Here is a 15,750-nt window from a genome sequence, read left to right as displayed (position 1 = left end):
GTCTGTCTTTCACTGTAGACTGATGATACATTCAAATATCAATAAATAATTAATTAAAGGCTTTTCATTTTGCTCTTCAGATGACTCTTCTAATGGCTTAGGAGGGGTTTCATGTATCAAGCTAATGGACAGCATGCTGCTGCCCTTTGTTGATTCAAGTAAAATAAAGAAAAATACCGATTCCTGCATCTCATGATGCTCGCTGAAAACTGAGGTATAGAGTCAGTAAGGCAATGCTAAACCCAGTACTCACTCATTGACCCAAGAGCATATGAAGTTAACAACTTTATGCACTGAATTCCTTGTGAGACTAGATTTTAAATTCTTTAGGCCAGTATGGACAAAACAGTTAAAATCTCAAATACAGTGTAGAGACTAGGTGCACGACACATCATTAGACACACTGATGAAAGTGTTGTCATTTTTTGACTGTGGTCGATGAATGACAAACTATTTCTTTTAAATTAAAGAATGCATTTGATCCTTGAACAGTTCTTGAAGAGGGCAATAAAACATTGACTTTTTAGCATTTGTAACTTTGTAGTTTTAATCGGTTTTCCTGACTTATTATTTTTTATTAATTTATTTCAATTATATGAAATGCCTCACAACCCTGAATTGGATAAGAGGAAGAATATGGATGAATCGATGGATGCATAGTATAAAATGACACAAAACAAATTGACATTTCTTAAATCTAGATTTTTTTTAGCCAGTCTCTAATGAGATAAATGCAACTCGTGACAGTAAATTACAACTGGAAAGCAAATCAAAAGATCTATTAGATTTAAATTAATCATATAATAACATATTGAGAAACAAGAAAATAATCCAACATAGGAAAACAAAATAAATATCTTAAGACAGACAGATTTACAGTATATACATCCTAGTGTCTCAAGTATTATCCTTTCAGTTCACACATATATCAGTTCATTCATTTTTTTTAGCTTTGGAAAATGGCAAAAGGTTATTTGTAAACGGTCTAGTAGCACACCTTGCTAATAGTGAGTTGGGCCAGTTTCTAATTTCAAAACTGCCATAATTCTTTGCGCCATAAAATCAACAAGGTACCCCAAACATTTCTCAGAGATTCTGATCCATGCTGACACAGTTAGTACAGTTTTTTTGGTTCTACATCCACAACGTGAAGCTGTGGTCTCACCACACCCCAAAAGATGGGTATGCTGTGATCATAGTTATGGTCAACAACAATGTCTAAATATGTCTAAATATACTGGGTTGCTGTCATGTGATTGGCTGATTTAATACTTATGCTAATGACCAGTTTAACAGGTATACCTAATAAATTGACTGGTTAGTGTATATGTAATGTAATTTCAATTTCACGTTGGGTAGTTTGGCTTTTAATTTTTTTTTTTTTTGCTTTAAATTTAATTTTTTTTAATACAGTAGATACTTATGAAACTAGGTAATAAGAAAAACAAGAGTTTACAGCTAGTGGCCATTAGGCAGGTAAACAAAATGTAAAAGTGCTATTATTTTGAAAGACTACTTTCCTGGTTCCTAGTGTTCAGAAAGAAGTAGGAGGCACTTAGGTCCATTTCTATAGTGGCAGACAGTCACTCAGGCCATGCTTCCAGGCTCAGGATTGGAAGGTATGGTCAGGGTCTTGTAAAGCTAAGCAGCTCAGTGAGCTATCATGAGCTCAGGACTTAAAAGTGTTGTAACAATGATGTTTCAGATAAAAACTGTGTTGCAAGCTGCCACTGAACTAGCACTTAAGAACAGCAGTCATGTGTAGCAGCTGCTGTACATGAAATATTTGATTTATGTGCATTGTTCTATTTTTTCACCTCCTTCCTTAATTTATACATGAACAGAAAGAAAAGTCAAGAAATATAATCTGCACATGGTCACACAAACTACACATTTCCTTGACATTGAGATACAACTATCTGGTCTTTGTAAATGCTCAATAACTGTGGTCTATTCCCCAAATACCTGCGTCAGAACAACTGTGTCACAAGTCACAAGACTGTTGGTGGTTTCAGGCAGAGGCAGAGCCAAATTGTGGCCACAGTGTAACATAAACAACCAACAGCAAAACGTTTTAGGGATCCATGTGCTGATCCACGAAACTGAATTACATCTAGTGAATACTGTTTCTCTGAAAAAGGGGGGATGGAAAGGGCTCTAAAAAGAAAGTGAATTTTCTGTGCTCAACCTCAGCCTTTCAGCCTGGCCACCCCTGAAAATATTTTGGCTCTGCCATTGGTTTCTGGGGTAGCCAAAAGTTAAAAACAGAAAACAGAAATGCTAGTACTTTGAAACTTTATAGTCACCATCATTACTTTAGATTAAAGATGGCTACCATTGCAACCCAAGGTATGAGAAAGATTTTGGGAAATTGACCAGCTTGGGCACAGATAAAAATGTAAATAATTAAAAAGAGAATAAATTAATCCTTCTGACTTTTCACATTTCACAAATGAAGACCTGGCGAAGATAAGCCAAAGGAAGACTAGAAGGTTACTTAAGGTTTGTGAAACCAACTGAGATCAATGTAATCCTGGGCAGGATTACTACCAGTAAACTACCAGTCCAGGTCAGGGTTTATTAACAGTTGATTAGAACTAGTGCTGCTATGATCAAAACAGGGTGAAACCCACATTATTATGATGTGACACCTTAACTATACCACATCAGAACAATCAGCATAATCACTCCACATCGTTGCAATATATACTGTATACTTAAGTCTTTTTAGTTACAATTCCATTTGAAAAAACAAAATGGGTATAGAATTTGCAGGTTCCAGATTATTAGGTACTGATGCAATTCAGATCATTTTGGTCCAGTTAAATAAACATAATATACAATGTGTTAGTTGCAGTCCTCAAATATCTGGCAGATGAAAACAGGGTATTTTCAGCCCCTAATCCACAGAGTATGCAGACAGATCACTTCTGTTCGGGGGCAATTCAGTGCTTTGAATATATTCCATTAGTGTCTCCTTGGGGCTATTATTATCCCAGTATGTCCAGATAGACTGGTGTGGCTTTCATCAAAGTAAACAGCATCTTCTGGATGTCCTTAATGTTGAGACGTTGTTGCGGTTCCCTCTGCCAGCAGCCAAGCATAATATCGTAGATTTCCTTAGGACAGAGTCTTGGGCGCTCCAGTACTCTGCCTTGAGTAATACACTCGATTACCTGTAAAGACACAGAGACCAGTAGTTGAGCAGAGATACTTTACTGTCTTGTTTAAGAAAGGACTGCTACGCAACCAGACTTGCATCAGTTGTGCAATGCACTGGCCGGGGCTATGGCTGTATTGTGGAGTGTCATTACACTGACAGGCAACAAGTGATGCACACAGTATATAATGACTACATCATACAAATAATCCAGGTACATATTATCCTGTAGAGTACAGTTTTAGAAAACAAAACAGCCTTTTAACAATAATGTTAAAATGTTTGAACCTTAGGAAGACTTCTTTTAAATACCCTTCTTACAAATGAAACCAAGCAGTACATCTACTGAGTTTTCCTGTTAATGCCAGGAGTATGAGGAAAATCTGAACATTGTTAAAGCCAGTGATTGTACTTGTTTGTGTCATCTGCATCATAAGAAAGAAATAAGGATATGTGAAGATTTTGAAGCAAAACTGGGTCTGGGTTATTGCTTCAAACTCTGACTTAAATTCCACTGGAAACCCACGGGGTGACCTGAAGACTAAGGTCCAACAAAAATAGCCTGGGATTGCTCAGAAAACATGTATGAAACCTTACAACAAGGATACACAACCTACTTTTAGCATGATTGGGGTAATAATTTTGACCTAATTTTTAATAGGGGGGCTAATAATTGTGTCGTCATCTGTAGATCATCAACAGACTCTTCCCTTGTTACGCCAGTAATGACCTCAATGGGCACTCAAGTGTCCACTGAGGATTGGATTCCACACCAGAAAGACCCTGCAGAAAGACCTCTGTTGTTACTGTGAAAGGACCAGATATTTTCTTACTGTACTGTCATTTTGTTTTCCTGATACCACAGGGTAGGTTTTCTATAGCTGTTGCAAGTCCTGTAGTGTCACCGGCCCTAAAGGCTGCCTTGGGGGGCCTATGAACCTGTCCTGTGAGCGATGGCTTCTGGTGAGCATGGACAGTAACAGTTTTGCAGTGAGTGACATTATCAGTGCATTTTGCAATGTATGCTGCAACAGCGTCAGCGTATTCCTTAATGTCTGTTTTAGGTGGGTGCTTGTTTGATGATCAAGGTTCAAGGTTTTTTATTTGTCACATGCATAGTTAGGGCCCGGATGGCTTGGGGATAGAAGCTCCTCTTGAGTCTCTCTGTCCTTGCCCGGAAGATGCGGAACCTTCTACCAGATTGCAGAAGTTGGAACAGTTTGTTGCCAGGATGGGACGGGTCCTTCAGTATCTGCGCTGCTCTAGTCCGGCATCTCCTGGTGTAGGTGTCCTGAAGCGGGGGGAGAGCAATCCTGCAGCAGCGTTCTGCTGTACGGATCACTCTCTGGAGAGCTTTTTGGTCCTTCACACAGCTGTTCCCAAACCACGATGTCATGTTCTGTGTGAGGATGCTCTCCACAGCGCCTGTATAGAAAATCCTGAGGATCTTTGGAGAGACCCTGAACTTCCTCAGTTGTCGTAGGTGATACAGGCGCTGCCTAGCCTTTTTGGTCTGGACCTGAATGTGGGCAGACATGTCAGGTCTGAGGAGATGTGGACACCGAGATACTTGAAGGACTGCACCCTCTCCACTGGAGCTCCATTGATGATAATGGGCTTGTAGTCTCTGTGCTGACTCCTTCTGAAGTCCACCACCAGCTCCTTGGTCTTGCCAACGTTCAGCTGGAGGTGGTTTTCCTGGCACCACGATGCCAGATTCTTCACTTCATCCATATAGGCCGTCTCATCGTTGTTGGAGATGGCGCCCAACACCACTGTGTCGTCAGCAAACTTCACAATGGTGTTGGAGCTGTGGGTGGACACATCCCTGTGGTGCTCCTGTGTTGATGGTGATGCTGTTAGAGACACATCTGCCCACCCTCACCACCTGAGTTCTGCCAGTGGGGAAGTCTAACACCCAAGCACACAGACGGCTATTGAGTCCCAGATCCCTGAGCTTTGTGAACAGTCTGCAGGGCACTATTGTGTTAAACGCTGAACTGTAATAAACAAACAGCATTCTCACATAGTTACCCTGTTTCTTGTCCTTGTGTTCACTCTCCTCAATGCCGTTCGGACGTCGTGCTCCGCGATGCTGATCACCGGTCAGATGTACCAGTTTGTAGTGCTGAAGCAATCCTTCAGAGCAGAGGAGGCCCCCTCTGGCTACACACATCTGATTTTGTGTTGGTCTGAAGGCCCTCACTCTGGGTCTGTATGCAGGTCTCAGAATGATGGTGATGTGATCAGAGAGCCTGACTTGGTGTACTCAGCATCCAGTAGTTATCTTCCACGGTCCTAGCTGTGGCGTTAGTGGTGGGAGGGATGCAAACAGCAATAAGGTCAATCGATGTAAATTCCCTTGCTAGGTAGACTGGTTGGCACTTAATGATAACAAACTCCGACAGTGGAGAACAGTGTTTGTGCACAGCAGTAGATTTCAGTACCAAACGCTGCTGATGTAAACATCAACACTGCCCTGCCACAAGTCCTTCCTCCTTCCATTAAGACTTGGTTGGCATGATAGATTGTTACCTGATCTAGCTGAATGGAAGAGTCCAGGATGTAGTCCAGGATTCCATGAAAATAAAAGCACATCTTGCACTGTGTGTAAGATATACTGGATCAATTTTGTTGTTTAATGAGTGAACATTGGCCAGAATGGCCTCTTTAGGCTAGTGGCTAGCCTAATCTAGATACCTTCATACTTGTCCCACTTGTGCTCTCTCTCACTGCCCCAGTGTCTCCTCTCTGGGTGAGATAGAGTCCGTTGATAAGATAAGATAAGATAAGATAAGATAACCTTTATTAGTCCCACACGTGGGAAATTTGTTTTGTCACAGCAGGAAGTGGACAGTGCAAAAGTTATGACGCAAAAATTAGAATACAATAAGAATAAATACAGTACACAGCTGTACAGAATAGAATAAAATAATATACTATATACAGTAGAATAAAATAGAATAAAAATATACAATAAGATAAAAATAGAATACGAATGCTATATACAACTGAGTAAAAATACAACGATGCCAGAAAAGATTATTGCACTTAGTGTTATTGCACATGTGTGGATGTGTGTGTTTGTTCAGTTAAAGTCATTGATGTGGTAATCCAGCAGAGAAGTCTCAGTCCCCTGGAGTATCTCTGTAACTTTCTGGTCTAAGTTGAGGGTGTTTGGTTTTATTTGTTATATCCAAAAGGGAGTGGTTACAGTATCTTGTAAACTACATCAAGCACTTGACATTGTAGTAATTAAACACAGCTTAGACTCTAAACAACAACAAACAGCTTATTGTCAATTGCTGTTGACAATTCTTTTGAGCTTCTGGTACCCAAGGTACTGACAATCAGTTATCTGATTAAGGATACCTGTGAGTTTGGACCCTGCTACAGTGGTCAGTTGGTGTCTGTTCTGAACTTGCCATGTTTGACTAAATTAGCTAGGACTCGTGCCATAGGGCAACCATAAGCTGATGTTCTGCAAAACCAAGTGGCAGAAGTATCTGGAGTGAGTCCTAGTAGCATCTCTAAATTGAAGGCCCAGTTCCATATAACAGGGGATGTCAGAGACAGGGCACCAACTGAGCATTCCAAGAAAATTACACCACCAAAAGACAGATTCAGTCCAACTGAAATTTATTTATATAGCACAAAAGCACAGCAAGAATTGCTTCAAGGTGCTTTACAATGTAAGTTAAAGACCCTACAACATTATTTTGTGGAAATTCATAAGTTTTTGGAGAAGTTAGGTAAAATGAGAGTGGCTATTAGTTCTGCTCATTAAGTTACAGTGATATATGCACCTCTATTTTTTTTCACAAAGCTGGACTAATAAATTGGGTCCCTAGGGGAAAAAGCTAATTTGAGTAAAATGTTCAAATGTTTTGTTCCTGGTAATTACATCATGTCCTCAGCAAATGACAGTGTTGAAATAATAGTTTACCTCATTATTGGCGAGCTGGAACCATGGCTGTTTTCCATAAGTGAAGATCTCCCACAGAATAACGCCAAAGCTCCACACATCACTTTCTGTGGTGAATTTTCTGTACATGATGCTCTCTGGGGGCATCCAGCGGATAGGCAGCATGGTGTGACCTCCCACCTGAACATACAGATACATACACACACATTGAAATGCTTTATGGGAAAGGTATAAGCAGTATGATAACTTCAAAACGTACACAAACAAGTCAGAATCAACATGGCAAATCTGACTTATACATTTGTGATAATCATTTGAATATAAAAGTAAATACATGAATTCATGCTGGACGGAATTTTGGGCACTCATAGTCTTTTTTGCAGATAACAAAGTAACACATTCCACTTAGTTACTCAAACAAGCAAAAGACATTTTCTTGGCTTTAACACGTTATAAAATAAATGCTGACTTCACAATGCAATGGCTGTAGAAGAATGACATCACACTTAGATTACCTGTCTTCAGAAAATGTAAAAGAAAATTATGCCATACACCAAATGTAAATGTACCAGAATAGCCCATCTAAAGTTTAAAAATGTTGTCTATATTTTTAGCCTTCATGTGTGCACTGTACAGGGTGGGCCATTTATATGGATACACCATAATAAAATGGGAATGGTTGGTGATATTAAAGTCCTGTTTGTGGCACATTAGTATATGTGAGGGGGCAAACTCCTCAAGATGGGTGGTGACCATGATGGCCATTTAGACGTCGGCCATCTTGGATACAACTTTTGTTTTTTCAATAGGCAGAGGGCCATGTGACACATCAAACTTATTATTGTCACAAGTAATGTAATGTTAAGTAATGTCACAAGAAAAACAATGGTGTGCTTGGTTTCAACGTAACTTTATTCTTTCATGAGTTATTTACAATTTTCTGACCACTTATAAAATGTGTTCAATGTGCTGCCCATTGTGTTGGATTGTCAATGCAACCCTATTCTCCCACTCTTCACACACTGATAGCAACACCGCAGGAGAAATGCCAGCACAGGCATCCAGTATCTGTAGTTTCAGGTGCTGCACATCTCGTATCTTCACACCATAGACAATTGCCTTCAGATGACCCCAAAGAGCCCACTATCGTTGTACCCCATATACCACACCAAACCATCACTTTTGTTGTTCCAACAGTCTTGGAGGGATCCATCCAATGTGGGTTAGTGTCAGACCAATAGCGGTGGTTTTGTTTGTTAACTTCACCATTCACGTTCATGAGTTATTTACAGGTTTCTCTTTGTTCACAACCATTGACATGTCGAAGAGGATGACCCAGATTGACCCAGATTGATTGACCCAGATTGACCCAGAAGTTAACAAACAAAGTTTGTTAACTTCACCATTCACATAAAAGTTTGCCTCATCACTGAACAAAATCTTCTGCATGAACTGAGGGTCCTGTTCCAATTTTTGTTTTGCCCATTCTGCAAATTCTGTGCACCGATCTGGGTCATCCTCGTTGAGATGCTGCAGTAGCTGGAGTTTGTAAGGGTGCCATTTGTGAGTAGCTAATATCTGCCGAAGGGATGTTGGACTAATGCCACTCTCCAGTGACATGCGGCTAGTGCCACGCTGTGGGCTCTTGCTGAATGAAGCTAGGACAGCCACTGATGTTTCTTCATTAGTGACAGTTTTCTTGCATCCACATTTTGGCAAATCCAACACTGAACCAGTTTCACAAAACTTAGCAAGCAGTTTGCTAACTGTAGCATGGGAGATGGGTGGTCTCGTAGGGTGTCTTGCATTGAAATCTGCTGCAATGACCCGGTTACTGCGTTCACCAGATATCAACACAATTTCGATCCGCTCCTCACGTGTTAACCTCTTCGACATGTCAATGGTTGTGAACAAAGAGAAACCTGTAAATAACTCATGAACGTGAATGGTGAAGTTAACAAACAAAACCACCGCTATTGGTCTGACACTAACCCACATTGGATGGATCCCTCCAAGACTGTTGGAACAACAAAAGTGATGGTTTGGTGTGGTATATGGGGTACAACGATAGTGGGTCCATTCTTCATCAATGGAAACCTCAAGGCCACTGGATATTTGAAATTGCTACATGATGATGTGTTTCCCTCTTTATGCACTGAAGCTGGCACGTTCCCTGAGTTTTCCCAGCAAGATGGTGCACCACCACATTATGGGTGCCAGGTCCGAGCATTCCTAGATGAACAGTTTCCTGGAAAGTGGATTGGTCGTCGTGGGCCAGTTGAATGGCCCCCAAGGTCTCCCGAACTTAGACTTTTATCTTTGGGGTCATCTGAAGGCAATTGTCTATGGTGTGAAGATACGAGATGTGCAGCACCTGAAACAATGGATGCTGGATGCCTGTGCTGGCATTTCTCCTGCGGTGTTGCTATCAGTGTGTGAAGAGTGGGAGAAGAGGGTTGCATTGACAATCCAACACAATGGGCAGCACATTGAACACATTTTATAAGTGGTCAGAAACTTGTAAATAACTCATGAAAGAATAAAGTTACGGTGAAACCAAGCACACCATTGTTTTTCTTGTGACATTACTTAACATTACTGTCAAGTGTTCTCTGTCTGTGAGGTGCCCACACTTGAAAAAGACCAGACTTTGAATTTCACTCACTTTATTTTGACCAGCTAGTTAGATAGCTGATAGGTAGATAGATGGATAGGTAGATGGATAGGTAGGTAGGTAGGTAGGTAGATGGATAGGTGAAAAACCGATAACCCATCTAGCTCAAAGTCTTCCTCACAGTGGAAAGTGGATTGTGCTTTGTTTGCTGTCCTCTCAGTATGTTGCACCCAGGTCAAATGACTGCTGCATGCATTTTAAGGTCTACTAGGCACGCCAGCCCTTGATTGCTCTAATTCAGCTCACCTGGCGGAGCAGCTCGCACCAGGCCGCGCTTAGTTGTAGATTGCACAAGGTCTAATTAGCGGCCACGCGCAAGCAGCAGCACAGAGCAGGTAGTGAGCAGGAGGAGGAAGAGAGGAGTAACAGCCACACAGACCTACTAGGTCAGCGCGACAATTACATTACTTGCGACAATAATAAGTTTGATGTGTCACATGGCCCTCTTCCTATTGAAAATACAAAAGTTGTATCCAAGATCGCCGACGTCTAAATGGCCACCATGGTCACCACCCATCTTGAGGAGTTTGCCCCCTCGAATATACTAATGTGCCACAAACAGGAATTTAATATCACCAAGCATTCCCATTTTATTACGGTGTATCCATATAAATGGCCCACCCTGTATTCAGAAAATATATAGAACATATCATATTTTTGTTTTTAATAAATTTGCAGGAATTTCACACAAAAATTTTTCACTTCATCATTATGGGCTATTATGTGTAAAATTTTGAGGTGAAAAATAAATAAATAAATGTAATCTCTTTTGGAATAAGGGTGTAACATGACACAATGTGGAACAAAAGAAGTGCTGTCAACGCTTTCTGGATGCACTTGCAAAGGTCCCTGTCATAAAACAGATGTTACAGAACAATTCCTCTGCTTTTCCAGCTCTTGAAAATTTCAGAAAAGCTGTTTTTATAAACTGGCATTAAGCGTTTACCAATATGTCTTCAGAGTAAACACATCAGTGTAACTGTAATGAAACGTGTAGAAGATATGTCAAATGCAATGGTACTCACGAAGAAACACTTTGTGTATTTCTTGCCTTTTAAAAAGGCTTTTGATACTACAGGTCTTACATTAATGATGAACAATTCAGTAGAGTTGGATGTCTCGAGACCAAGACCGGTCTCGAGACATCCAACTCTACATCCGGTCACAAGGCCACTTTATGTGGTCTTTGTCTTGTCTTAGTTTGATGGACTTTGGTCTTGGTCTTGTCTTGGTCTCGCTGTCTCGGTCTTGCAGCTTCAGATCGACATAGTGGTCGGGAGATTTGGAGTCAACAGTATCCATGACACACAACGTTACGTTTGTTAATGTGTTGTGTGCAAAAGCATCAGCTCTAAGCGCCGTGCTTAGAGAGTGCTTTGTAGTGAGTAAGAAGAGTCGACTCCCATTGAGCGAGAGCCGGCTCCTCACTCAATTTCCTTTCACTGCTCAGCTCTCACACAGTGGCTCAGCTATGCTCCAATCCCTCCATATTGTGGCCAATCACATGCGAGGATATAGGATAATATCATTATGTGAAAAACAGAGAGGGTGAGAGACGCGACAGTCAAGTGGAGCGTGCGTCTGTCCTCTCAGTAAGTGAGTGAGACAGTAGACAGCGATGAGGAGGGCTGTGCGAGTGCATCGCAAAAACACATAAATATGCCTGACACCCGTAAACGAAGCAGCATCTGGCTGCAGTTTAAAGACTTTTTTGTCTCGGTCTCGTCTTGGTCTCGATACCCTCTGGTCTTGGTATTGTTTTGGTCTTGGTTTTGGCAATCTTGACTACAAGTCTACAATTTAGCAATGTTGCCCATCTGCAAATAAAACTAATTTAGATTGTTCTGGGCAAAGCGTGTTCGCCTCAGTAATAACCACCATTTTGACTGAGCAGCCTAAATTAGTGACTCAAAAATCCACAGACCAGAGAAGGGGGTGTGAGGGGAAGAGTGGTGGCCTTATTAACCAAACTGATGCAGTATAGGCACAATGTCCATGATTTTTTTAAAGATTTGATTATTTGACTTGATTTATAACCATGCTTTACTAATATAACTTGAAGGTAAATGTAAACATTCCACAGATTACTGCTGTAACACCTCACAGTATAAGTGTACCATATGTGAAGAGCTGCACTTAATTAAACTTACCATTTCATTGCTCATCTTTGAAAACATTTCCAGTTTTGATAAAAAAGAGGAAGACAAAAATACAAGAAGAAAAATGTCCTTACCCTGTAATAATCTGTGCTGTAAATGTCTCTGGACATGCCAAAATCTCCTATTTTGACCAGAAGACCATTCCCCACCAAGCAGTTCCTGGTTGCCAGATCACGATGCACAAAGTGTTGAGATGCCAAGTAGATCATCCCAGCTGCAATTTGGCTGGCTATATGAAGCATCTGGGACAGACCGAGTTCACCACTCGTCTGCAAAGGCTGTCCATCCACTAGGATCATGGCATCTGGCCCATGGGCTCTGATGAGAAAATCATCAGAGGGTTGCACTGTTAGAATTGCAGGACATTCAGGACAATTTTAATGCAAGACGGTTCGACTTAAAAAACGTAATCTTCTGCACAGAAAACGGAATGAGGCCTACGAAGAAAAGAACACAACACCTACCACAGACAAACATGGTGGAGGTTCTAAGGTGTTTTGGGGATGTTTTGCTGCTTCTGGCAGTGGATGTCTTGACTGTGTGCAAGGCATCACTAAATCTGAAGACTACCAAAACATTTTGGAAGTCAATGTAGGGCCCAGTGCCAGAAAGCTGGGTCTGCATTAGAGGTCATAGGTGTTCCAGCAACACAGTGACCCCAAACATCTCTCAAAGCACTCAGAAATGGTTGAAGACAAAGTGCTGGAGAGTTCTGAAGTGGCCAGCAATGAGTCCGGATCTAGATCCAATTGAACACTTATGGAGAGATCTCAAAACTGCTGTTGGGAGAAGGTGCCCTTCAAATCTGAGGGCCCTTGAGCAGTTTGCAAATGCAGAATGGTCTAAAATTCCAGTTGAGAGGTGTAAAAAGCTTGTTGATGGTCATAGGAAGTGAATGATTGCAGTACCAAAAGAGAGTGCAACCAAATATTAAGTTGAAGGTGCCAATAATTTTGTCCAGCCCAGTTTTTGCATTTTGTGGGAAAAGCTGTCAAATTCAAGTTTGTTTATGTTGATCCACTGCACACAAAGGAAATAAAGATGTGTACACCAAAACAAATGTAATTGTAACAATTTTATGGAAGAAATTGTGCATTTTTTGGAAAACTTCCAGGGGTGCCGATCATTTTGGCCATAACTGTATTTATAGATGGAAGTGTAATGGCTGCAATTATCTCCGTGAGTCTTTATTATATGGCGTGCTACTGGGAAAAGCCAGTTCTAACCTTTGAGTCCATACTCTTTTATGAGTCTTGCTTAGGTTGTGGAAGAGGTTTGTTGTGTTAATGTCTGTAGGACATGTTTGCTGCGTAATTTGTTCAATACAGTTTCCTGCTTAGTGTCAGACTTTCCATAATAAACCATGTCCATGCTACAGAGGTAGCCCCTCGTTTAGGAAGTTCTTTGGTGACCATTACTGTTATCTAAAGCAATGAAAAATGTTGACAGTAAACAGTGTGTTTTGCAACATCACGAAATAAATAATAGAGTACAATATGAAACAATAGATGTTTTAATGTGTGAATGTGCGAGTGAATGTGAGTGCGAATGGTTGTCTGTCCCTGTGTGTTGGCCCTGCGACAGACTGGCGACCTGTCCAGGGTGTACCCCGCCTCTCGCCCTATGACAGCTGGGATAGGCTCCAGCGCCCCCCGCGACCCTGAAAAGGATAAGCGGAAGCGAATGGATGGATGGATGGATAGATGTTTTAATATTGTCATCATATCTCTCACAGACACACATTAGTGAATAGCACTGTTACAAGTAGAATCTACTGGTAAAACTGTCATCAAAACCCTGTAGAAGAAGAAAGACACACCTGCTGCTTCAATGCTTGACTTACCTGAGAAACTTATTGAGATCTCCGTGCTTCATGTACTCAAAGACCATGATGAGAGGGTCTCCATCCACACACACTCCGTAGAACTTCACTATATGCTCGTGTTGAAGGTTAGTGAGGAGCTCAGCCTCACGCTGGAAATCCTTTCTGGCTGCAAGTGTGGGATCCTTCAGCGTCTGGGAGATTCAGAGAGTATTCTGTTGTCATACAATGGTATCACAGCACAAATGTTACACTCGGATAGCTCGGATAGCTATGGTAACAGTCCTCCCTCATGTGTATATCCATAAGCTTTTCAAAGCAAGGGAGTTATATGCACTCGTGAACTTTTCAACAGAAACTTCATTAATTACTTACAGTAAATAATCCTTAAATTGGGCCAGATTCTGCCAGCATCTGACCACAAATGCCAGTTATTTTCTGTACTTAACACCGGTGAGTTGTCACACAGACTTCCATTTTTTGGCACCCTGTTAAGTGGCAGCCTGTTACAGCACTTCCCATTATTGTTGTTGCTGTGCTGTTTTAAATGACTTTATCACCCGATAAGGTTGACCTTCCTTGCACAGCTAAGTTGAGATAACTCATTGTTTTGCATCTCATGTCCTACAGCCTGGAGTAAGACTTGTAATTCTGAAGGAGCCACAGGGGAGACAGACCATGAAGTAAGTGGACAGCTAAGAAGAAATATAAACAGGATGTACCAGCTGTAATTGATGTAAAGTCCTTGGAAAATAGGGTGGACGAGCTAGGTAAGCTTATTAACAGAATAAAGGAAAACTGTGAATGCAGTTTGTAGTGTTTCATGGAGATGTGTTCACACTCACACTGGCTTTTTGAGTGGACAGGGATGATAACCTCAATGTTAATGAGAAATGTGCAGAGACTGCACTGTTTGTGAAGGGTTATTGCCATTGCTCTTTGAACTCAGTTTGAATCAACACAGTGCTTAGATTCCTTCACTAATATATTTTAACTTCGACCAGATGCTTTTGGTAGTCATCACCAAGCTTCTGACATAATTCTGGCTGGATATTTGACCACAGTTCTTGGCAGAATTGGTAGAGTTGATTTAAATTGGTTGATTTCCTGCCACAGACCCAGCTTTTAAGAATGGGCCAGAAATATTTTAAAGAAGTCAGGGTTTTGGGTTGGGCAACATCAGAGGTCAAGTTAAAAGACACCGAAGAGAGTGTAGTAGTCTGACTCATCTGTGTAGGTTCTCAGTCATCCAGGTCATAGTAAATGGTAAATGGACTGGTTCTTATATAGCGCTTTTCTACAAGTACACAATGTACAAGTACACAACCTGTACATTCACCCATTCACACCAGCACATTTTTCTAAGTGCTTTCTAAGTACCGTAATTGTCGGGCTACAAGCCGCTACTTTTTGCACAAGTTTTGAACCCTGTGGCTTTTAGTCAGGTGCAGCTTTTCTATGGATTGTCTATGATTTTTGTCATATCCTAAGACGATTTGTTTTGTTTGTTCCGCTGTTGTACGGCACTACGTTGCCTGGCGGAAGGGCGTGTGATCAGACACACAGTATCGGGGTTCAAGAGTGGTATGTTGGTCACATGTCCATCCGCCAGGCAACATAGTGCGAAAAACAAACTTCAAAGTAGCGCTACGCATTCAGCGGGAGTCGTGGATGACGAGCGGCGATAAACTTGCGAAAAGCAAGTTATGCTCAACTCCACCGGTGGAATCTGACAGCGTGGAAAAGTGTGCAAACATCCACGATCACCAACGGATTTTGAAGGGCTGGACTGCTGCATGATGGAGAGGAGGACACCGCCACGGCCCTTCTGAGGGTGTTCGACTCCGACACTGACAACGAGGATTTGTTTGGTTTTGAAAGTGACAACGAAGGAAAGAAGCGGAGAGTGGATGACGTAGCCATCCTGAGCTTGTTCGTATCCGACACTGGAGGAGAGGACTTTGGTGGTTTTAGTGCGCAGGAAGATGGTGGTGAATGACTGACTTTTCT

General features: G+C 41.4%; 1 protein-coding gene across 3 annotated transcripts in view; it reads right to left on the bottom strand.

The window, feature by feature from the left end:
* Positions 1 to 1,365: 1,365 nt before the first annotated feature.
* Positions 1,366 to 15,750, bottom strand: part of ntrk3a (neurotrophic tyrosine kinase, receptor, type 3a) — a 90,621-nt gene continuing 76,236 nt past the window's right edge. For 2 of the 3 annotated variants that reach the window (XM_085283123.1, XM_085283124.1), the window contains 4 exons: positions 13,762 to 13,934; positions 11,993 to 12,236; positions 7,107 to 7,265; positions 1,366 to 3,176 (listed from right to left, as the gene is read on the bottom strand). In XM_085283123.1, the coding sequence (XP_085139249.1) occupies positions 2,991 to 3,176; positions 7,107 to 7,265; positions 11,993 to 12,236; positions 13,762 to 13,934 (762 nt within the window). In that variant the 3' untranslated portion in view covers positions 1,366 to 2,990. Of the gene's footprint in view, positions 3,177 to 7,106; positions 7,266 to 11,992; positions 13,579 to 13,761; positions 13,935 to 15,750 lie in introns of those variants that run through there. The other variant, XM_085283125.1, reaches the window with a different exon arrangement.

Source organism: Mchenga conophoros, linkage group LG7 (genome assembly GCF_057382185.1).
Source record: "Mchenga conophoros isolate Kocher_MC1m ecotype Shallow Benthic linkage group LG7, M_conophoros_male_GT1.1, whole genome shotgun sequence".
NCBI lineage: Eukaryota > Metazoa > Chordata > Actinopteri > Cichliformes > Cichlidae > Mchenga > Mchenga conophoros.
This window is presented reverse-complemented; position numbering and strand designations above follow the sequence as displayed.